The following is a 24,839-nucleotide window of genomic DNA, read 5'->3' on the forward strand; positions in this document are numbered from 1 at the left end:
TACCACTGCCTAATAAATATTATGGCTTTAATCCAAACCCCATTGATCAGACCATCAAAGTAATACTTCCATACCACAGTTACTGGATATTAAACTCCAGTAACCCAAAAGAAATGCAAAAAAAGACATTAATTAAGAAATGTAAATGACTTTATATTACTTTATTAAACAGCCAGTTCTAAAGAACAGTAAAAAACATGAAAACATGCATCATTTGGTGCTCTTAAAAAACATCTGTCCAAAGTAAAGACTGTTAGAAAAATTAAAGTTTAGCCCCAATACACCTTCTGCTCTCCAGATAAAGGATGCCTGGTAGTTATAAATACTGTTCTATCTCCTTTAGCAAAGTTTAACAATGCATACATTAGTATTTCTATTATAGGCTGGGTTGAGGTTGGGTTTTTTTTTCCACGTTTCTTCTGTAAACATGATCTATTTAAAAAATGCCTTGTTAGCAAGCTTTAAGGACTCCTGTTTTCCTGTACAGTAAATACAAATAGGAAGATCCTGGACTTTCCTTCCATTCTAATCAGCACTTCACTTACAGAAATATTTAAGATTTCAATTAGTATAAAAATACAACCAGAGAATAAATGTCTGAGAGAGAAGATTCAGTATTTGAGTGAGTCTTAGTTAATAGGCAAATAAAATGCATTGACTTCCAAAGCTGAAGATCACTTCTGTACAGCTTCTGCTCTTCTGAGACCCAAATATCAAAAATGCGTTGGTTATACATATGAAACATTCACTTCTTATTTACTAAAAATAATTTAACATTTGGCTGAACTAAAAAGCAGGTGCTAAAAGATAGATGCCCACGTTCGGTGTGCATACAAAGGTCAAAGTTGATGAACAGGCTACACCAAGGGACATCTGCTCTTCAGGAGGGGGACTTAGTTCTCAAAGCATCTTTACAATTTAGCAAGAATACTACTTTATTTAGCAATAGACTGACTTCCTGTTTGGTGTGGGAGATTTACAGAGCAAAATCACAGACTTGGTCCCTGGAGAGAATTCTGAGGCAGAGCAGGCAGCAATTTGGGAAGCCTTGTCACTGGAAATGCTGAAATTATTTTACTAATGGGAATTAGTATTTCTCTAAAGCAGTTATGCTACACATTTCTCATTTTTATCTAAAATTAAAATGTCAAATTTAAGTTTTCCTCTTGAGTTTTTTTTTAAATTTTCCTCCCAATTTTAGAGTCAGATAAAAGAGGTGCATCTGAATGAGTGGTGTGTTATGATGGAATTTCTTGCACAAACATTGCCTTGATGCAGATAACATTTGGCCCACGTGTGCTATCATCTTCCATTCATGACCTCCAGAAATTTGTAATTTTAAAATGCATCTTTTACACTACGGTAAGAACTCTCAACGGTTTTTTAGCACTTCTCAAGTATGAAATGGTACAAGAGCAATCTTGTATGACTATTTGTCCCAAATGGTTTAGAGCAGCATTTTGTACCTGCCTACTTCTAGTTCTTTTGTTTGGATTCCTGAAAACAAAGGAAAATTGGACACAGAATCTGACCAGCCAGCAGGTATCCAGTGAAGCCAGTCTACCCTTGCTAGGGAAGAATGTGTCTGAGCACTCAGCACCATGCAAAGAGCAACAGCTGGACAGGGCAAATCCAAAAGAAGACTAAATGGAAGGAAAGGTAATGAAAGGTAATGCTCTGCCCGAGTTGGACAGAACCTCCAGGGCTGATTTATCCTGGGTTTAAGTTCACTGAAGCAATGAAACAATTGCTTCCCTCAGTTTTTGGAATGAAGTGATGCTGCTTGAGCAGTTAGGTACTGTCAGATGGTTACAGGCTAGTAGAGAAACAACTCTGTCACAAGCTACATTTAAATAAAAATCTTCAGTTGAAAAGTTTTGTATAAAAGAATTTCTGGAAACATGAGGGAAAACAGCAACTACTATCAGACACCACATAGTGTAATTACTGAGCTCTGAGTAGGCACTCCTATGTGGTAAACAGTATTTCCTTTGTGGAAAGGCCCAACCTGCTGAGCAAGCTAAGATTTTTGTAAGCGAGAAGCTCTCTCTGCAAAGCAGAATGGAGGAAGGCGGGCTTCTATTCATGAACAATCCATCAGCTAAAGTCATTACTCAGAAGTGGCTTTCTTTCCTTTCCAGCTCTTTTGTCTTTGCTCGAGTTCAGCTTCAGTGAAGGCAGCCGGGCCCCAGTTTGTGATCAAGTGAGGATTCTTGGAGCCTGGAAGACAGAGTGCAATACTTGAAACAGGTGTTTCTGATGGACATCACTCACCCACCAGTCCAGGGACAGGCTACGTCACCACAGGATAATTTGGTAAGGGCTGTCCCTTCTGTGACCGGAAACCCTCTCAAAGGTGACCTGAGGAGCTGCCTAGCTGAGTAGGTGCTTAGTGTGAGAAGCTGTCAACTGCTGCAATCTTTTGCATCCTTATCTCCCAACTCGCCCCCCAACAATAGCTCTATCTTAGTAAACCCCTTTTCTTCTTGCCTTTGGAGATGTCCTTGAAAGAAATCGATCTCTCCAGCAGTGTATTACACAGCCACTTTCCTCTGGGCTGGCACACTATTAATTAAGCTTTTCCCAAAAATCAAATATTTTAGCTACTTTTACTTGATTTTTTGGCAGTTTGCATTTACGCTAACTGCATTAAACACCCAAAGGATGTAATGCTAAGGTTGATCCTTGCTTTATTTAAAATAAATAAATAAATAAAAATAGCATTAAGACTACTACTAATAATAACAACAATATTATAGTAATGCCGTAGAGGTAAAGACTTGAAAGTTACCATCAGTAGTTCTCACAAATGTGGTATTTACAGCCTGCCATGAAACCAGTAAGCTACAGGGAAAGACAAACTTCACTAAATCACTAGGTGATCTAAGCATATGAGATAGAATGAAAACATGCTTTTGGCAACTCTTATGTTAAGAACTTACCTGGCTCTATTAGTCGAATTAATCCCTCATGATGAGCTACTTTATCTTTCCAACTCTTGGTGTTATTAGCTGCTGTTTCCAACTTCTTCTTAACCTCCTGAAATAAGACACAGCCCATTTGAAAACAAGAACAACTTTACTGTTTATATAGAAAGAAAAAATATCCTTTAAAAATCTCAACACAGAACTAGGCCAATTCAGCCAGCACTCCATTTAGAGTAGACAGGAGAACTTCACTTCTAACTATCCTAGGTCATTGCTGGCTGTATAAAAGTAAATTGTCAAACCAGAACCCCAAAGTAACTCATTTTTACAACATTTTGTAGCCGTGCAAGTAGGGGTAGCCCTCATGAAGACTGAAAGCATAAACCATAGTTTTCAAACAGAAAGATGCACTTTTTGTTCCAAACTAAGACCAGCTACTGGGTATATCTCAACTATTAGAAATCATAAAAGGTAAGCTAGGAAAGGACAGCTGCAGTTACACCCAAGCAAGAAAGGTGTTCTTCAGTCTAAACTAGCCTTTTGGTGAATTCTAAAGAGAAGGCCAGAATGTTTAATCATTTCTAAAATAATGAGTCAACAATCACAGTGACTTACTCCATCATTTGTTTTGTGGATTTTTTTGTTTGTTTGGGGCTTTTTTGGTTGTGGGGTTTTTTTGAGTTTGTTTTTTTTTAATCTCTGGTGTATTCAGCAACTCCTTTGGAGCAGTAAATGCTGTTTCACATACAAAAAGACAAAGATGTCATCTAAAAAAAAGAAAAGTTAGCCAAAAGCAATCTGAGGACAGTGTTAGATGTAACACCAACACAGTAAGTTGTGAAGTACCCAGAACTCCCCCACCTGGGCCTGTGCTTGCAGTCACTGCAGCATTTGTATTCCGTGCCAGACGAGACAGCTCACTACCTTGTCCTTCACAGAGCTAACCCCAATGGCACGAAGACAGCATAAACACACTCCCTAGTTAAACAGAAATCCAGTCATGTTTTGTTTCCTGACCTAAATACACACAGGATCAACACCTCCCCAGCCCTAGAAAGTATGCAGCACTTCACACTCCATAATGGAGTCTGACTCTTATGTCTTCCATGAATGCAGCAACTGGCCTTCACCAAAAACAACAGAGCAGAGAACAGGCCTGCCATTTAGACCACAAGGCACTACTACATACTGAGAATCTAAGCTAAATCCTAGCTATCCTTGACATGAGTTCAGTGCTTGAATACTTGTTTGAGGAGCAAGGGCCTACAGTACAGTAGCACATTGGCTTTTCACCTGTAAAAGCTAGAATTGCCCTATGACATCATCAAAACACTGTCAGAATACTTAAAAAGCATAAGGCATTTAGTTATGACAGCAACAGAACTGCTGAAGAAGTTAGTCTGCACTAGAAGACAAACAGTATACAGAGTATTTCAGGGTATGACTGAGCTGGCTTGCATGAAAATTGAGACAAAAGAATACAGGAGGTGGCGTGTCTGAAACACCTCCTCTTCTTCAAATATAACTACTGGTTTAGGCCAAAAAACCCCATCACGTAACTATCCTACCTGTTGTTATCATTTTTGTGCCACACCAATTGCTAAAGAATAATCATACTGATGAACTTCAAATTCAGTTAAGCTACTGAATACCCAGCTAAGTATGAGAGGCTGATGAACAGAACAGCTCACCTCATATTGCTCAAGGGCCTCCTTCCTTTCCAGTTCAAGTTGTTTCAGCTGCTGCATGGCAACTTGAAGAGCCTGTTCCTTTATCATTCTCTGGTTTTCTAGCTCTTGTTTCTCTGCTTCTGTCATCTGAATGGTCTGTTGCTGCTGTAAGTGCCATTTTTCCAGTTCAGCTCTCTTTGCTGACTCCTCTTCAAGTAATCTACAATGGGGATGGCAGTTTTAACTGCACTTTAAAATGAGTTGTATCCATTATGTAGCATACACATAAGCAGCCAAGATAAGTGTTTTCTATTCTCCACCCCACCCCCTTGGGAAGCAGGGAAAAAGTTATTGCTTGTTGGCTTGTCTTCAATATAAAGCTGAAAATCATGCCAGCAGTGCAAGCAGTCTGACTGCTACAAAGGGCTATTCAGAAAATTTAGTCAATAATGCACATACAGAACACTGAAAACCACAGAAGAAACAAGCATGAATAAGTTAGTTACTTTAATTGTCTTAGGAGGCCTGAATATATGATGAAACAAACCACACTGAATAAAGCCCATATGAGTAAGAGGAGACCTAATCCTTTATCAGTTACAATTTAAACCTGTGATAAAATACAGCAGAAGGTCCTATTTATAGTTACTGCTTTATAAAATACACAATTGAGAAGTCTGTACAGAGTAATCTCAGTTTTTCAAGTGCTGACATGTACAAAACCTGATGGAAAAATACAAGTTTGACTGCTTTTCTGAAACTGCTGAGCACTCCCTCTGCTCAGGGCTAATCAAACACATTAAAAAGTCATAAATAGCAGCTTCAGCCTTCATAGCTTAAGGAAAAAAAAATCTATCCTGTGTTTGGACTGCAAGCTAGTCTCCCTCTCAAGCACTGCGTCCAAGATGCAAACACTCTTTACTAGTGTGGCACAGTTACCTATTATTGCAGGAGGCGAGTGCAGAATTGAAATAAATTTCTACTAAGTCAAAACCATACCTGGCTTGAAGTTTCCTTACAGTCTGTTCATCCTGACGTGCCTGTTTCTCATCCTCCAAAGCTCCCTGTAGCTGTTTATACATTTCTTCCAGTTCACGTACTCTCTGTAAATACTGTTCCAGTTCAGATGATTTCTGAGCAACCTGCTCTTCCATTTTTTGTCTTACCTAGCAGCACAAATCAGGGACACAGATGAGCTACTGTTCAACTTACATTTCCAATTTTTAAAGGAATAGGCAGGTTTCCCTCAGATAATGTTTTCAGAGACAACCATTTTCCTGCTGCCTGCAAAGCAGAACTGGTAACATTGGGTCTAGATTTGTAGATGTGTAACTAAGAGCATTTTAAACAAAATAATAGTACAGGTTACTTTATATTGCCCTAGTTCATGCAGCACAGGTTTTTTTTACAGGGGTTTAACCCTAACTTCAGTCAGTTTGATGCTGTCACTTAGTTTACAGTTACACACTAAACCAAAGGAAGAGAAAGCTCGAGTGTCCGGACACAAAGGTCAGCCTAGTTTAATTATACTGTTTCCACTCCTTTACTCAGGCAAGTCCTACATTGGCAGCAGTGTATTTCATATACTTAGATGTGGCTCATGGCACCATGACAGCGCAGGATGGATAGATGTAAATCAGCTAAGAAGACTGGTTTTGCTAAGAGATGAGCAACTGTAACAAAAAACAAAGGTAAGCGATAGACGAAGGTGAGAGGATGCTGCACATCCACAGCCACCCAGTCCCTGATCCTCATTACTCCCCTTTCACTGACCAGAGCAGGAAACCAGAGCTGTCCTGTCCCACTCAGCCCATCACCATGCCCGGACAACAGCAGGCAGCTGGCTTTGAACTGAGTCAGGATAAAGCACCAAAACCTCGGCATCCTGCCCCTCTGCTCTGCTCTCGTGAGACCTCACTTGGAGTATTGTGTGTAGTTCTGGTGTCCTCAACATAAAAAGGACATGGAACTGTTGGAACAAGTCCAGAGGAGAGCCACGAGGATGATCAGGGGACTGGAGCACCTGCTGTATGAAGACAGGCTGAGAAAGTTGGGGCTGTTCAGCCTGGAGAAGAGAAGGCTGTGTGGAGACCTCATAGCAGCCTTCCAGTATCTGAAGGGGGCCTACAAGGGTGCTGGGGATGGACTCTTCATCAGGGACTGTAGTGGCAGGACTTGAGATAATGGGTTCAAACTTAAACAGGGGAAGTTTAGATTGGATACAAGGAAGAAATTCTTTACTGTAAGGGTGGTGAGGCACTGGAATGGGTTGCCCAAGGAAGTTGTGAATGCTCCATCCCTGGCGGTGTTCAAGGCCAGGATGGATAGAGCCTTGGGTGACATGGTTTAGTGTGAGGTGTCCCTGCCCATGGCAGGAGGGTTGGAACTACATGATCTTAAGGTCCTTTCCAACCCTAACTATTCTAATGATTCTATGATTCTATGTAACATGTACTTCATAGAAGGTAAGCACAGCTCCTGAAGTCAGCCAGAAAGGCTTGCTGTCAAGTAAGGTAGGAGGGCATGTCCTGCTTTACTGGTCTGCATTCTGTTTGCCCTCTCCTTACTAAAACCCACTGACCCTGAAAGTGATCGTATTCAAGAATTCACACTTCAGCCTCTAAAGGGGCACTAGATGCATTTATGTTCTGAGACATTCCAGCACATTGACTTGACTATTTCTACTTTTTTCTCCAGCTAACAGAAAAGCCTGTTACACCCGACAAAGGCCTTGAGGACTGAAAATTAGTTCTTTTGGAAATTCTCTGTGTGTATCATAGTAACAGCATTGTAAATCTACGATATTTCTTTCATTGTTTTATGTTTGTGTGTGTGTATAGATGTATATACACTGTATAAAAAACCAGTAGTTTTAGGAATACATTCAAGTCATAAAATTCCTAAAATTCATTTTGGTTATGCCTGTGTTCATTTTGCATATTCTCATAGCATGTACTGGCTGCAGGTTCTCCATCTCTGAAAACTGCAAGGATAACTTCAAGTCTGGATTTAGTTTTCAAACAGTTAGTTTTTTCCCAATTTTCCAATAATATTTAAGCTTTGAATGCTATACAAGTTGTAGGCAAGGTGTTCCAGTGTTTGCATTCACTACATCTCTATGTAAACTCTAATAAATACGTTGCAGGTTGCAGTCTCCAGCCTCCTGCAAAATCTGTGGAATACTTTCAGTGCCTGCCTGTGAGTGAAGTCAGTGCTGAGCACATTGCTCACTGTGTAATCACAGCAAAACACCACGTGCACTACTCACCATCTTTTCTCTCTCCAGCTCCAAACTGAAGCGATCTTGTAATTCAACTTGAGTCTGAAGTCTTTTCTTCTCTTCCTCAGCAGCACGAGCAGCTGCTGCTTCCAGTTGCTGGAAGAGAAGGGCAGGGGGTGGGGAGAAAAGAGAGGGAGCAAAAACAATTTGTCAAAACTAAACCCTTTGGAGGGAATAGAATATTAATTAACAATTTTTGTTTTTAACAGAAATGGAGGAAACCTTCAAAAGCATTAAGCACTAGTGTTTGAGGTTTTTTTAATGTCTGAGGCTATTCTCAATCTCTAAATGTACTTTTAAATCTTGTTATTTGCAAGACAATTTTAAATTTACCAATGAAATTATCAGACTTCCTCCAAGTTTCCCCTGAGTCCTGCTTTGCACAACCAAGAGAAACCATTATTATTTCCTCCTCTACCTCATACGGGATAGAAAACTACTATGAAAACCCACATCCCAGGTAGCAAGACTGCACAGGAGTTCCAATAGTGAAAGCATGCCAGTGTGCACACAGTTCGTACAGAAACAGAAGTAAGAAGCACTAAATTGCCATGGGAAAGCAGAAGTGCCACAAACTTTGACTACAAGTGATTGTTCTATTGTGAATCACATCCCTTTGACATCCCCTAAATTGCCATGTAAGGAAAATAAAATCCTAGTTGATGATCATCACTTGCAATTAGAGGGAAAATTAACCAAGGCCTGGGAACAGCTGCTGGTACCTTCACGCCTTCTTGCAAGTTATTTAACTTCTTTGGTGTCTTGATCTTACAAATAAAGATACTTGTCATAGTTTTATATTTTATCAGGATTTTGATTAAATGTATTTTTAGAATGCAAGGAAGATCAGAAATATACAAGTACCGGCCAAAACTTTAGCAATACTGAAAACAAAATAATTCTTTCACATAGTTTTTCTATGAAACTTATCTGATGCTTCAGAGGAAACAGAAAGCAAGCACCTGTCTTCTGTAATATATCAGGCTTTGAATTTGTTTGCACAGACCTTCAGTAAGAGCAGAACACCCAACATCTGTAGTATTTTTGGAAGGTACTGCATTTAGACCATCTTCCCTCACACAACCCAGATGAACTAGTGAGATGCCTACATGATTAGAACTGCCAAGCTAAAACTTTCATTCCTCTAAGTGCAGAAAAAAAAAATGGGAAATAGAGGGGAAGGCTCCTAGTTTCTGGTTTTAAGCTGTAGAAGATGATAGTACAGAACTGCTCTCCTTTGAAAGGCTTAAACGATGCCAACCTTTCAGAAGTAGTAGTGCTCCTCTGCCAGAACATTTAAAAGCATGTAATTGTAGTCAGATCCAAGGCACCTACTTAAGTGAAATTTTCTTTTGGTTTCCTTCCCTACTTTGAAATTAAACAAACATTGCCAATACTGAGCTGAGAGAGCGAACGTGCAGAGCAACAGGCAAGGGTGGGTGCTAGGCTTCTGCCAGAGCTCAACAAGAAAATACACTGCTTGTCTACTCTATCAGTAACTTCCTGCTTAATTCATGTCAGAAGACATCAGTTCCTGTCAGGTAAGATTACTTACAACTGTGCAGGCTAGGGGAAAGTCCCAAATGTTGGGGGTGTGTGGAAAGGGGGAATCCACAGGAACACATGATTCCAGCAGGGGTTAGTTAGCAAGCACAGAGTCTCTGTAGCCCATGGAGGACCCCAGTTTGAAACAGAAAAGGTACACAAGTCTTGTGCATGCTCTCTTGGTAATAAAACCTTAACTTTCAGTCTGTTCAATAGGTGTAGCTTAAAATTCCATTTAAAACATATGGAAAAAAAAATCTATTGTAGATAAAGGCTCTTATTCTTTGATTTTTTTTAGTGCAGGAGCTATCAAAATACAAACCAGTCTCAGAGTGCACTTTGGCAGATGCTGCATAAAGCGGCTCACTGCCATCAGGAGGCAAATCTAACCCTAGGTTTTCCAGAACCATTCAGTTTCCTGAACCATTCACAAAGCCTTTTCCTTGAAGAACATTTTTCCAACTAGTCAAACACTAGGTCCCTCCAACACAGTACCCCCACTGATTTCACTTAGTCAAAGTCCAGTAGTTCACGTCAGAGACTAAGCTACTTCCCTTGAGAAACCATTTTAATCCAGCCCACTTCAAAAGATGCTTCTTGCCCCAGCTCTCTTCAGTTTATCCACTGTGATTTCTACAACATTCCCTGGAGCCTGTCAACATCCCCCTGCTCCTTTGATGTTGCTCTCATATTATCTTCCCCCCTTTTTCTCCATAAAGTAAACTCAACACAGAAATCCAGCCCTATGATTTCTGTTAACAGGTATATTGCTTACAAGCAACTTGCAGGTAACACAGGTTATCCTTTAAAGCATATTTTACATTCCAAATTTTAAACACATGTTAGCATACAGGTGATCAAATTAAATTTAAAAATATTTTTCCACTGTCAGACTCCATTGAAGGCAAACAGAGCAATACCCACATCAGTGGTGTCAGTGCTAAGTTAACTGAAAAAAAGATGAATCTGTCTTCACCACAGATTGTGTCTTAATGACAAGACTTTTTAAAAGATACATTTTGGATTACTTTATTTGCTTTCTAGACTCAGCAGCTCTAAGATGTTCTCACAATATTTATAGCTTCCCCCACTGCAAAGATTAAAGCTTCTTCTAAATGAGGGCTAAAATTAGTGTGTTTTATTCATGAAAAACTTGGGCAATGATGCACACTTGTCCTAAATGGGAATGCAAAAAAACCAAATCAGTTTAGGAAGGCAGTGAATGAAACACTCCTTAGACCAAGCACAGAACAAAGACCTGGACTGCTCTAGCAACAGGGACACAGCAGCCAAAATGTTAGGCAGCAGTGGCAAGGGAAGCATTTGATGGTGGTCTAGGCTATTTCCAAGGCACACTCCTCATTAAAAGGTATAATAGCAGTAGAAGCCATAGTAACTCTTCCTGCAAGCCTTTAAAAAGAAAAGATAGAAAGTATATCTGGATACTGGTCAAGTCGCTGTGGAGAACTACTGCAGAGATAATTCCAAAGATCCATAAGCATGTTCCATCTACTGTTAAAAGTGTGCAGCCACAGCAATGGCACCTCAGTGTCTCCTGCCAGCCGTTAGACTAAAACGCCATCTACAAGGAAAATAATGCATTCAGCAAGTCTACTGCTAATACTCAAGAGATTTCTAGTCCAATTCTCAGGCTTTCAGAAGTCAATCCAGCACTTTACAAGGAACACACATTTAAACAGTTTATAAATGGTTACTATGTGTCTCAGCTCTGTAACAACTACAAACTACTCTAATAAAATTACACCTATACAACTCACAAAATCACTTTGCACCTTTGGGATCATTGTAAATTAAATTTCTATCTCTGAAAACAACTACGGTGTGAAAAGAACAGCTCCCCACACATACAATTCGCATATTGTAACTTTGGAAACATATCTAAGAAAATCTTAACAAAAAGCCCCAGGTTTGATGGACATGTGACACAAAAAAGAAAAACAAAACCCCCACAAGTAACTGAAAATACTAGATTCTCTAGTCCCCAGACACCAGCCACACAGACAGGGGTTTGTTCTACACTAGCTTCACAAGACCCCCATAAGTACAGAGGACAGGGCTGGGCCACATGATTTACCCTGAGCCTACTAACAGTGCTTACAACCTGCTGTGGTCAGTGTTGAAGGCTTTACTGCAGCTCAGCCAGCAGATCTACATGCTTAGAGTGCTGACGCTTACACAAGCTCACCTCCTCTGGAGGTGTTCACTCATGAACACCTGAACAGGAAATAGGTGCCTAATTATACTTCAAGAAGCCCAGTTCAACCACAGAGATCAAGCTTGAAGTTTGAAGGTCAGCAGCTCCCACTCCCACCTTTCGCACAGTCTCCAGTTCCTTCTGCTTGTTCTCATTGGCTGTTTGCAGCTCTTTCATCTGCCGCTCCAGCTCTTCGTGCTCAGCTAACAGCTTCTGGCGCAACTCTTTTCGTTTCTGGCGTGCTTCTTTGTGGGGTGGAGGGCTCCCCGCTCTCAGAAGATTTACAGTGGTCTGTATGGCTGGAAAGGAGCATGCCAGACAAAGGGAGAGAAACAGGACACCAGTGAAGGGAAATGCTAAACTTTCAGGATATCTTTAATGAACAAATATTTGTGGTAGTGTGTTATTTGTCAGTCTGGGGTTTTTCTTAATGTATTTTTAAATCAGAAATAACTGTTGTCAGTTCTCCTAACTCTCATCGGGCTAGCTATCAACACAAACCAAAAGTGAAAGACACACAGCTTTCAGTATTGGCTGTGTGCTGCAAGGATAAGGTCTGGCAATTCCAATGCATCATGGCAATTCCAATATTGATTTCTAATGGGCCATGGAGGTACAAGCCACTTCTACACTTAGGTGTAAAAAAAACCCAAATGAAACAACCAAAAACCCCAACTTCAAGATTTCCTACTATCTAGATTCAGCAACTCTAACGAGTTAGTAAGATGTTATCCAACATATGTGTCACTTCCCTTGGACCAACCTCAAATCCTTTATTCTTATTGATACTCCAAGGGAAAACCTTCTCCCAGTAAGCCGGTTGCTCTCATTCGGTTACATTCAATGAGGAAATATTCAGGCAGTAAAGCTGAGGAGTGGCAGATGAATTCAATATTTTATTCACCTGCTACAACTGTGAAAATATATCTCCTCTTGGAACTAAGTAATCATTTGTCATACATCTGACTGGTGCAATTAAACACATGCTTTAGGTAAGGAAGGAAGTGCAAATGAAGGCACACAGCTGTAAATATGTAAATGCTGCACATACTTCAACAGCAGTGGCAACACTGGCTTTGCAAGGACTTCTACTTTACTCTGCAAAAGATGCATGTAACTGTCATTTGACACATACGTGGGAAGGTGTTACAGAAGGTGTCAGTTTCACTGTGGGAATAGAAAAGAAAGCCCTAATGGCCAGCTGTATCCTCAGCTCGCCAAACCATACTACCCCAAGCAAAACTGTAAAAGCAAAGCTAGAATTTTACAGTGCTGAAATGAACAAGCTTTCCCCTTCTTCCCAGAAGCAACAATTTAAAATGTATTTCCCCTTCCCCATCCCTAGAAGTACAGCCAATATGGAAAAAGCAAACAACAATAACTATCCATTTCACTTTGGTTATGGCTGCCTAAATTAAGGCGCCTAAATTAAGGCACCTAAATGACAGAAAGAGTCCCTTTACACATATCCTTAGTTCTTCCTAAATCTCAGGCTCCTTAAAGATCCTTTCCATGTGCCCAAAATTGAGACATCAAAACTCACCAGACCAAGAATTTCAAATCTAAGCACAGCTTCAAGACTTCAGCTTACCTTAACTTTCACATAACTAAGACTTTTGAAGCCTCACCTTGAATCCACTCCTGCTTCTTCTTTTTATCAGAGGCACTGATCTCAAAGCTTTTATCAAGACATTTTATGAGAAAAAGGCATTTCTTTCCATCTTTGTCAGGCAAGGCCTAGAATGGGTAGCAAAAGGATTAGCCCTGCAAACACTGAAATTTAAGTTATATTGTCAAGTATGCATATACATATGCAGTTATTTGTTACAGAGCCACAAATAACAGCACTAAGAACCTTCATTAAGTGTGTTTATGAACTAGGTTTTCTTAAATGAAGTAATAAAAGCTGTGCTAATGAAAGATATCAGAAGTCCACCCACACACATAAAAAGGATTCATTCTTATCACAGTTTGTTGTTTGTTTGGTCCTTTTATACCTCTACACAACAGTTGCCATCCAGGATGATGTCTCCCTTCTTGTCCTTCAAATCTTCACTTACATAGTAGGAAATAATATTAGGTTTTAGCACAAACCATCGTTCCATCCAGTTTTTCCTTTTGTGACCTTTTTTCAGCATGTAGCCCTGTAGAAAGCAAGAGATCAGCTGAAATGCCTGTCCTCTGTTGAACTGCCTGGTCTTTTGTTTCTGTGGCTTAAAGTTCCAGTAAAGCACACAGAAAAGTCAGCTCAAGACGCTAAACACTTCATCTATACACTTCCATTCCTAGTACAGGCACACTGCTAATTGTTTAGCCCATGAGAAACTACTTACTGTTCTTCTGTCCAGATTTTAAGTAACTGGGTTACCTGAAGAACAGAACAATTGTTATTATTATGCCATTATCAAGTCATTGTTATGATCCTTTTTGATGCTGAAGATGGATGAATGAACTGGGAGGTGGTGTGTCCACTGCTACCGTGGCAACTCCTGGGTGTCCCTGCCCAAGTTATTTTGGTTTTAAATTGTAGGAACCTGTTCTGACCTAACGGTGAGATCCTATCAGCCCACAAATATGTGCTTTTAATTGAAGTACCATTGCTGTGGACCAACAGAAAAAGACAAGAGTCCACTGGGCAGAATCAGCACATCCATACAGCCATTTCCCTGAAATCTTAAAGGAGCTAATGATTACTTTCAAGTTTTCTTTGTTAGCCAGAGTTAACCTTAAGTAGCCTTCAAGAGTGCACACTGCATGTGAAGGATCCAGCACCTCTTATTATAGAATCATAGAATAGTTAGGGTTGGAAAGGACCTTAAGATCATGTAGTTCCAACCCCCCTGCCACGGGCAGGGACACCCCACACTAAACCATGCCACCCAAGGCCTCAGCCAACCTGGCCTTGAACACCACCAAGGATGGAGCACTCACAGCTTCCCTGGGCAACCCATTCCAGTGCCTCACCACCCTCACAGTAAAGAATTTCTTCCTTATATCCAATCTAATCTTCCTCTGTTTAAGTTTGAACCCGTTACCCCTTGTCCTGTCACTACAGTCCCTGATGAAGAGTCCATCCCCAGCATCCTTGTAGGCCCCCTTCAGATACTGGAAGGCTGCTATGAGGTCTCCACGCAGCCTTCTCTTCTCCAGGCTGAACAGCCCCAACTTTCTCAGCCTGTCTTCATACGGGAGGTGCTCCACTCCCCTGATCATCCTCGTGGCCCTCCTCTGGACTTGTTCCAACAGTTCCATGTCCTTTTTAGGTTGAGGACACCAGAACTGCACACAATACTCCAAGTGAGGTCTCACAAGAGCAAAGTAGAGGGGCAGGATCACCTCCTTCCACCTGCTGGTCACGCTCCGTTTGATTGCAGCCCAGGATACGGTTGGCTTTCTGGGCTGCGAGCGCACAATGAAGCCGGCTCATGTTCATTTTCTCATCAACCAACACCCCCAAGTCCTTCTCCACAGGGCTGCTCTGAATCTCTTCTCTGCCCAACCTGTAGCTGTGCCTGGGTTGCTCCGACCCAGGTGTAGGACCTTGCACTTGGCATGGTTAAACGTTGGCATCAGCCCAACTCACAAGCGTGTCAAGGTCTCTCTGGATGGCATCCCTTCCCTCCGGCGTATCAACTGAACCACACAGCTTGGTGTCATCGGCAAACTTGCTGAGGGCACACTCAATCCCACTGTCCATGTCACTGACAAAGATGTTGAACAAGACCAGTCCCAACACCGATCCCTGAGGAACACCACTTGTTACTGGTCTCCAGCCGGACATTGAGCCATTGACCACAACTCTGCGTGCAGCCATCCAGCCAGTTCTTTAGCCACCGAGTGGTCCACCCATCAAATTGATGTCTCTCCAATTTAGAGACAAGGATGTCATGTGGGACAGCGTCAAACACTTTGCACAAATCCAGGTAGATGACGTCAACTGCTCTGCCCCTGGTCCATCAGTTTCGTAGCCCCATCGTAGAAGGCCACCAAATTGGTCAGGCAGGATTTCCCCTTAGTGAAGCCATGATGGCTGTCACCAACCACCTCCTTGTTTTTCATGTGCCTTAGCATGCCTTCCAGGAGAATCTGCTCCAAGATTTTGCCAGGCACAGAGGTGAGACTGACTGGTCTGTAATTCCCTGGGTCATCCATTTTCCCCTTCTTGAAAATGGGGGTTATATTTCCCTTTTTCCAGTCGTTGGGAACTTCACCTGACTGCCATGATTTTTCAAATATGATGGCCAGTGGCTTAGCAACTTCATTCGCCACCTCCTTCAGGACCCGCGGATGGATTTCGTCAGGTCCCATGGACTTGTGTACATTTAGGTTTTTAAGACGGTCTCAAACCAGATCCTCTCCTACAGTGGGCCTAGGGTCTTCATTCTCAAATTATAGCAAACAACTTTCAAAAGTACAGGAATGAGAAAACAAAAGCAACAAAAATACACGCGAGAAAGGCAGGAATGTCAACACATCATTTTTCTACCTTGAAACAGTTTCTTTTCCATTTCTGTCTTTCAGACATGATTTTAAAATAGTGAATCCACTCCTGGCTATTAACTTCAACACTGATAAATACTTGAATCAAAATTTGCTTGTTTATTTCCGCTCAGTAACTTAACTCTATTGCCAACGTCTGTTAAAATCATAAAGCTGTCATTTTTGTATTCCCGCCACCAAATGCACACCGGAGTTAACTCTGAAGTCAAAGACACAATTCATCCTCTCTCCAGAACTTTAAAGCACATAATCCTCCATTAAATTAGCTGGTAAGGACAGTGATGTCCTCTTTGATGAGCTTTAATATTTAGTTTTCTTCAGTCAAGCAGAGACATGTTCAAGGTCAGATTGACAGGGCTTGGAGCCACCTGATCTAGTGGGAAGTGTTCCTGCCTGTGGAAGGGGGGTTGGAACTAGATGACCTTGAAGGTCCCTTCCAAACCAAACCATTCTATGATTCTATGACATTTGTCATTGCTAAGACTCACCTGTAATACTTTAATGGCAGCTGTTATTAGAAATCAGTTCTGTGTGGGTGCACACACCAGTGACAGATGTGTGCCTGCACCTACAAACTGTAAATCCAGCCTGTTATGGGATATTCCCAGGGGTGAAGCAGAAACACCTCTGTGCTGGGGGTGGCTCTACCCTGCCAACATACCTATTTAGATGCACCCCACTAAAGAAACAATTCCATATAGGATACTTCAATGAGTACGTTAGGAGAAACTGATAACAGAACCATACTCCTGGCATCTTTTTTGGATGGGATATGGGAAGACTGGTGATGCCTGGATTTTAAAGGAACAGAGTTGTACCTTGATTTAAACAACACCAAGTTTTCACTCACAGTATTTTATTTTCTTTGAAAGATAATCCACTTGCAAGCCTTAACAAAAACAAAAGAAGATAAGCCCATACTTTGCCACTGAGCTTTATATATGAATAAAAGAATAAAAATTAAAATCTTCTGTAATGACAATAAATAGGCTGGTATTATGACCAAATCATTCTAGTTGACCTCTATTGAGCATTAACATATCTAAAACAAAAGCAGCAATACTAAGTGCAGTTACACTAGTAACCCTGTTACACATTACCTGGTGTTGCTACGGAGATTCAAAAACTCTGTCACGGAAAAGGATGCATGGAGAATGATGTAATAATTGGTCATTCTTTCAGGCATTTTTAGTGATCTTATCCAGGGCACTGCTGTGACCTAGTCAATTTTTAATATCTAGAGTTTTGCTAGGATTTCTGCTATATCTGCCCTTTCTGAAACCATAATCCCCAATTACTTACATACTTATGACAGGCTTCTAGCTTCAGAAAAAAGTCAAATCACAGATGAAACTAAAACACCTACATCAACATAGCTATGAACAAGCCGTACAGAAAGGACTGTACTCCAAGTATTCCAGATTAAGAGGATGAAAGAAGTTGGAAAGGAGACCAAGGAACATTTTTCTGTAATGGCTTTTAGCTACAGCAATTTTTGACACAAGACAACGAATAAATGTGTTGTGACATATTCAAGTCAAGTGTCTTTCTGTAGAGGTCTGAGGGAAATTAAAAGTTAGGACAGTTGGAGCAGCTCATTTGCTTAAAACACTATACAAAAAAAGAAACACCCCCTACACGTACAGCTTATCTATGCTCAGCTCTTCTAGCCAGTTAAACGTGGCCAGAACCACGGCCATGCCTATTCCCCTCTGCCATCCCACCCCCTGCTCCAAAGCAGGAATGTGCAGAGAAACAGCTTTGTCTGATGCCTCCGCACTTGGGTCTGAGGTCTGGGTGATCACAAGGGCACGTGAAGGACTCCCACAGCTTCAATCTTTCATGCCTTGAGTACAGGTCATAACTAGGTGCTTCCCCCACCCCACCCCTCGACACACTGAATTTGCTTTCAAACCCAAGTCAGACTGGTATTTTCCCCTCCAACTGCTGCAAAATCTTTACCTATTATTTCAGTGCATCAGCAGCTTCTCATCTTGCAAGAGCCCACTGACAACCCCTGGGGATCTTTTCACACCAATTATCATGTGACAGGATACCTCTTTCAGAAAACGAGTATCACAAATGTAACTATCACTGCTACCCTCTATAGGCCTCAGAGATCCAGGATAAGTGTACACTAAAAAGGGTAGTATGACACTCGACTACAACAGGTCATTCATTAATACCTTGAAGTAATCATAGACTTTAATAAACTGAACCAGACGCCTGTAAGTCACACAGAGAACTTCGCCCTCCATTAGGCTAGTGACTGTCCAGGAGGTGTTGGGCCAAATCTTGACACAAACTATTTTTATGTGTCAAGGAACTACTCAAAGACACTCAGACATCCTTGAGAAAGAGGCGCAGCCACCGGGAGAGGAAAGGAAGGAGACAGTAAAAAAAAGGTGGATAGCAGGGTGAAGAGAGAGCCACAATGCAGTATCAAAACTGAAAAGAAATCTGATTTCCTCATGAGCCTCAACTGGAAGTACTGACCTGACACTGGTTATTTTATTTTCATGGTATTAAACACCAGAATGACTTCATTTTGCCCTCAACTGACAATGTGTCCCCAGCCCTCACCTCCAACAGGCAACCAGCAGTTAATAAAAATAGACTTTCGCATTGTTCTGTGGATATTCTGAAAGAATTTCCTGTGCCAAGACTTTCTGACAATTTATTCAGAACAGCTTAGGAAAGCCTGCCAAGAAAACCTTTGTTTCTCTACTCACCAAGAATCCAAGAAATCAAAGATGAAAAAAATTCTCTGTCAGGTAAAAGTCAATTTTAAAGAGTTCTCTAGGTAAGCTCTGCTGTGACAGGTATAGTTTCCATTAAGGAAATGCAGTTTTAAAAGCCATTCCTAAATTGATAATCCAGCCACTGGAAATCCAAAGAAACTGATGATTGACAGATGTTTGATAAGAATATGAAGGGCAGAATGACTTCTCGTGTTTAAGAATGGATAAGCTGTCAGTTACATGTCTGCTAAGCAGAACACGAAGAGAGGGAGCTCTGGAACTCTTCTACATCTTTTTGCCCAGTTTGAAGTGATACAACTTAGAAGCAGACCCTTCAGCTGGAGCAATACTTCTGTCCAGAAGACGTTGTTTGCATACAGACGTGATCAGCAGCACAATGTTTCTTGGCTACAACATAACTGAAACTAAAACCCAGTATCTTCTAAGACTGAAGAGTTGTCACCAGTTTAAGAACTGACAATGTGTTGCAGCTATTCTGTCAGCTAATAAGCTGTTCATACCAGTATAAAAAGGTTGTACTTCAAGTCAGAGCACACGTCTTTTAAAAACACTCTCCCAACAAGCAACTCAATCATAATAGTGCAACAATTACAACAATCTGAACAGTAGCACAACTTCTCTTTTATAAAAATAAGCTCAGATTAAAGAACCCTTATGTCATTTACCTCATTTCCCCTGCTCATTATCCATCAGGTAAAGAAATTTCAGTACAAGTTGAACATTTTCTAATTATGCAATACATTTTCTACTCCAAAGCATTATTTCTCTGTGGTTCTTACCTGTTTGAGTACATCTAATATGAGCTCATTAAAGACTTCATTGATCGCCATGGACACCGTCTGTCGGTCCATTCCTTTACTAAACTGCCCACTGCCAATGAGATCAATCAGCTCCCATGCAGAAAGACCTTCTCGACTGGTGTTGAGAGCAATCTTGTAATGGTCAAACTGCTCCTGCTGCCAGCCTGCTCCCATTGCTTCAGTGAGTTTTTTAAGTAAATATTCAATCTGTACAGAAACACAAACAGAAATCAATAATTTTCAGCAGGAATGGAAACCAAGTGTTTCAGAGGTGTAAGCTAAGCTTCTCTAGACTATGACTACAGCTGGATTTCTGCACTCACATGTAGGCTCCTAAGCACAGGTGGTTTAGTTAGCAAAGAATTTAGGCGCCTGTCTCAGTTGAACTTTTGACTGCCAAGCCCGTCCTGCAGCTACTCTCTTCATTGCAAAGAAACAAAGAATTGAACCTGTCAGCCTCTTTTAACATTTTAGATTCCTACAGAACACATGGGACCTTCCCTGCAACATCTTCCGAAATATAGTTTGGAGCCATGACTGAAGTGTGAGAAAGCAAGAAGTTCCAAAAAGTATTCCGGTGAGATAAAAAACAAACAAATTAGAAAAAGTAAGAAAAGATGGCAGTTTATACAAGAAGTGAAATGAAAAACTACCAAGGTATGATCACCTATCTTCGCCTTCACCTGATCCCTCTTCTCTAGCTCTCAAGCACTCCATCAGTGGACACAATCTTGGCAGATTGTATCAAGAAAAGTAAAAGGACAAATTTTTCACATCCACTAAAAACATGGGTGTTATCAGCGCTGTTCCCAGGCTAAAAGTCAAAAACACAGCACTGCATCAGCTACTAAGAAGGAGAAAAAATGACTGCTACTGCTGAACCCAGGACACACAGGGAGGGAAATGCACAGTGCCTGGCGCACAGACATGCAGAGGGAAAGCAACACAATCCTTTCAGGTTCTGCTTGTGCACATGGAAGTAACAAAGGTTTCCTCAAGTGCTGCTTTTCTGAAGGTCAGTCCTTCAGGTCAGTCTGCTCCACTTTCAGTTTACCTGTTTTAGGAGTGGTTTCGGAAACACCAAGTGACTTGGGAGTCTGAATCCTGTTATCAAAAATCATGTACAACATGAATTCATTGAAAAGTGGTGGAAACCATATAACTTCTAGGACTTCTTTTTCTTAATCACCAATGCTGGTTCACCTCTGTTCCTCAGCACTGCTTCAAAACACAATGAAATTTCTCCTACAAGCAAGAAAAACACTGTCTGAAAGAAAGATGATGTTTGACCACAGAACAAACTGATTTTCCAGCTACAGCTCAGAGTCACCTTTCAGCTGGTCTAACAGGCTTTTGAGCACCCAGCAATCTCTGCCTGAGAGATTTGGGATTACAAAGAAATAAAGAAGTGTTTTTTCCTCACATATTTCACCACAAGGACTCCAAGGTCTCAAGGTTTTGATGCAGCACGCATCCTCATGTTGTGGCTGCTGCTTCTCTCTCTTGCAACTAGTACAGTTGTAAACCTCTTTCCTTTCCCTCATATCTGTGATGAAGAAACACACAAGTGGGTAGCAGAACACACTCATCTGTCAAAGCAGTAAATCACCAAAATCACCCTGCAGATAGGGAGGCTTTTCTTACTGTTTCAGCTCAATAAGTGTTCTTGGACACACAGCCCCTACTCTAGTAACACATGGACTAATGCTACAGTAAAATGGAGAAGCTACTGAAAGCTGCTGCACTGTCTAGAGAAAAGTTCCTGCTCTGCTGAATAAGCAGCAAGTGCATACGAACTGCAAGGTGGGAAGTGGGGGAAGCAAAGTCCCTCTCACTGTAAGTGAAGATCATGTTCATGACCATTTGAGGAATCTGAACACACATAAGTCTACGGGACCTGATGAGATCCATCCCAGAGTCCTGAGGGAATTGGCTGATGCAGTTGCCAAGCAACTCTGCATGATATTTGGGAAGTCATGGTAGTCCGGAAACATCCCTGGTGACTGGGAAAAGGGCAATATCATACCCATTTTTAAAAAGGACGGAAAGGAGGACCCTGGGAACTACCAACCTCAGCCTCAACTCTGTGTCTTGGAAGATCATGGAACAGATGCTTTTAGAGCTATGCTGGGGCATATAGAGGACAGGGAGGTGATTGGAGACAGCCAGCAAGGCTTCACCAAAGGCAAGTCCTGCCTGACCAACCTGAAGGCCTTCTATGATGGAGTTACTACATCAGTGGACAAAGGGCGGGCTATGGATGTTGTCTATCCGGACTTCCGTAAAGCCTCTGACACAGTCCCTCACAACATCCTTCTCTCTAAACTGGAGAGATATGGATTTGATGGGTGGACTGTTTGGTGGATGAGTGATTGGCTGGATGGTTGCATCCAGAGGGTAGTGGTCAATGGTTCAATGTCTGGATGGACACCAGTGACAAGTGGCATCCCTCAGGAGTCCGTACTGGGACCACTACTGTTTAATATCTTCATCAATGACATGGACAGTGAGATTGAGTGCACCATCAGCAAGTCTGCAGATGACATGAAGCTGAGTGGTGCAGTTAACACACCTGAGGGATGGGATGTCATTCACAGGGACTTGGACAGGCTCAAGAGATGGGCCCATGTGAACCTCATAAGGTTCAATGGGGCCAAGTGGAAAGTCCTGCACCTAGGGCAGGGCAGCCCTCGGTATCAAGTTAGGATGGGGGATGAAGGGCTTGAGAGTATCTCTGAGGAGAAGGACTTGGGGGTACCGGCGGATGAAAGACTAGATATGAGCTGGCAATGTACACTTGCAGCCCAGAAAACCAATTATATCTTGGGCTGCAACCAAAGGAGTGTGGCCAGCAGGACAAGGGAAGTGATTCTGCCCCTTTACTCTGCTCTGGTGAGACCCCACTTTAAGTACTGCATCCAGCTCTAGAGTCCTCAGCACAGGAAAAGACATGGACCTGTTGGAGAGGGTCCAGAGGAGGGCCACAGAAATGATCAGAGGGATGGAGCACCTCTCCATCAGGTGAGGGAGTTGCAGAGGGAGGTGATGGACAGGCTGAGGGAGTTGCGGTCTTCTGCCTGGAGAAGACTCCAGGGAGACCTTATTGCAGCCTTTCAGTTCTTAAAAGGGGCCTATAAGAAAGATGGGAAAAGACTTTTTAGCACGGCCTGCTGCGATAGGACAAGGGGTGATGGTTTTAAACTAAAAGAGGAGAGATTCAAGGCTGGATAGGATGAAAAAATTCTTTACAATGAGGGCGCTAAAATACTGGCACAGTTGCTCCTCATTCAATTCTTACTAGCAAAGGCATGATCTGAACAGAGACCTCTGCAAAAGCAGCATTCAATCTGTACACAAGCGCTAACTGAGAGAGAGGGTACAATGTTTTTGGTGATCAGAAGAGATGACTTTCAGCTCAGTGCCTGCCACCTGAGGAAAGCATCTCTACAGACAACACACCTGCACACCCGCTTCATCCTCTCCATGCAGGCTGTGCATTCAGGCCTCCTCCTCACAGTGCCAGGGCTCTGCTTGCCATGATCACTGCTGCTCACATCCAGACTCTTCAACACAAGTCATAAAACAATGCTTTGCACTGGTTCCACACACAGCTCTGAATTACTGACATTAATATAATCACATGAGAGCAACGAAATTAGCATGCCCTTCCAAGCAAACAACATGGAACTTCTACTAGATTGTCAGTAACAAATTCATTTTAAAAAAAAAAGAACTTTAAAATATGCTTTGCTGGTTTTCACTCTCCGACATCCTTAAGTCAAAAAACTAATCCAAGGCTTTCAAGCACCAATTACAATAAATCCTCAGCATTCAGTTAGGGGCAGGAAGCAGCTTACTTCCTACTTCAGACAAGTATTACAGGAAAAAAAAAAAAAAAAAAACAAAACAGAACCAACATCCCAAAAAAGTCCTTCTTGGCATGCAAGAACAGGAGCACTGTGAACTCGTTTCAAAGCAAATCTCCTAAAACCTGGATTTGATGAGCTGAAACAAGCTCCGGCATCAATGCAGAAGTAACTTTTTTCCCCACATTCAAAACACATTCTGCCACTCAGCTCAGTCCCTCTGAACAGCATCAGTTCTGAACTATGATCCCGTACTTAAGCTCAAATTACTGAGGCTTAATTAGGTACATAATAAAACTGCCCGAATTCTAAACAGTAATTAAAAAAAAAAAAAGTACTTAAAACTTAATGGACTTCAACTTGAAAATATATTGTTCCAAGATTTCACAACTTGTTATACTGCTCGAGGCATGAAACTCCCAAATTCCTTTGGTTAATTATCTCGAAGTACTAGGACTCACTTGAAGATACAGGGACACACACAAGAAATCATACCCAAATAGACTTTTCCACTTTTTTGCTTAAGCCACAGCTTAAACAAATGGTCTGGAGAAGAAGCAATGCAAAACTCTTGGCTAGTACATGTTCTCATGTAATGCACTAAAAATGTGTCAACATATCCTTTCCTTTAATGTCATCTGTACACATTTCACCTTATTTTGATTATTAGAACAGATCAAGTCACTATTATGACCACAAATATCCTATAAACCCATTAAAGTACATAAAATACATTAACTCTTCTTAAATGAAAAGGACCTGTGCATATTAAAACTTAAATTTAAAAAAAAAAAAAAAAAAAAAAAAAAAAACCAAACCAAAAACAACCCCAAACAAACAAAAAAAAGAACAAACAAAAAAAAAAAATCAAGCTTTATCTTGCATTCAGGTAACTACATGACTAACCTAAGTCCCCAGAAAAGAATTACCTAACATTATCCGCTCAATAGCAACAGCGAGTGTTGCAGTGGGGTATAAATGTGGAAAAAAGTGTGAGGTAAATATAAAGAAATAAGTTGGATCAATGTGGAAGCAAATAAGAGACCATTCATTATGTGCTCAAATGAGGAACTTCTGAGAGCAAACGTTTCCCCTCCTCCCCAAAGAGATATGTCAACTCAGCAAATAACTGACCAATTCAGTCTACTGACTCAAACGCAACCTATTTTTGTGGTTAAAAAGTAGAGTGTCAAAAAGCAAGCATGAAGCAACATTTGCTGCTATTCTGACTGGACCTGACTCCTGGATACAGACATAAAACACAGGGTATTGCT

The 24,839-nt window shown here is 41.3% G+C and overlaps 1 protein-coding gene across 2 annotated transcripts in view; it reads right to left on the reverse strand.

Moving 5' to 3' along the window:
• Positions 1-277: 277 nt before the first annotated feature.
• SWAP70 (switching B cell complex subunit SWAP70) overlaps positions 278-24,839 on the reverse strand; it is a gene marked incomplete at its 5' end in the record, with an annotated part of 50,070 nt that continues 25,508 nt past the window's right edge. For both annotated transcript variants that reach the window (XM_080618766.1, XM_080618765.1), the window contains 9 exons: positions 278-2,220; positions 2,943-3,039; positions 4,619-4,817; positions 5,597-5,763; positions 7,866-7,973; positions 11,755-11,936; positions 13,266-13,374; positions 13,635-13,781; positions 19,679-19,906. In XM_080618766.1, the coding sequence (XP_080474892.1) occupies positions 2,111-2,220; positions 2,943-3,039; positions 4,619-4,817; positions 5,597-5,763; positions 7,866-7,973; positions 11,755-11,936; positions 13,266-13,374; positions 13,635-13,781; positions 19,679-19,906 (1,347 nt within the window). In that variant the 3' untranslated portion in view covers positions 278-2,110. The remainder of the gene's footprint in view (positions 2,221-2,942; positions 3,040-4,618; positions 4,818-5,596; positions 5,764-7,865; positions 7,974-11,754; positions 11,937-13,265; positions 13,375-13,634; positions 13,782-19,678; positions 19,907-24,839) is intronic.

Source organism: Psittacula echo, assembly GCF_963264785.1.
Source record: "Psittacula echo genome assembly, chromosome: 5".
Taxonomy (NCBI): Eukaryota; Metazoa; Chordata; class Aves; order Psittaciformes; family Psittacidae; genus Psittacula; species Psittacula echo.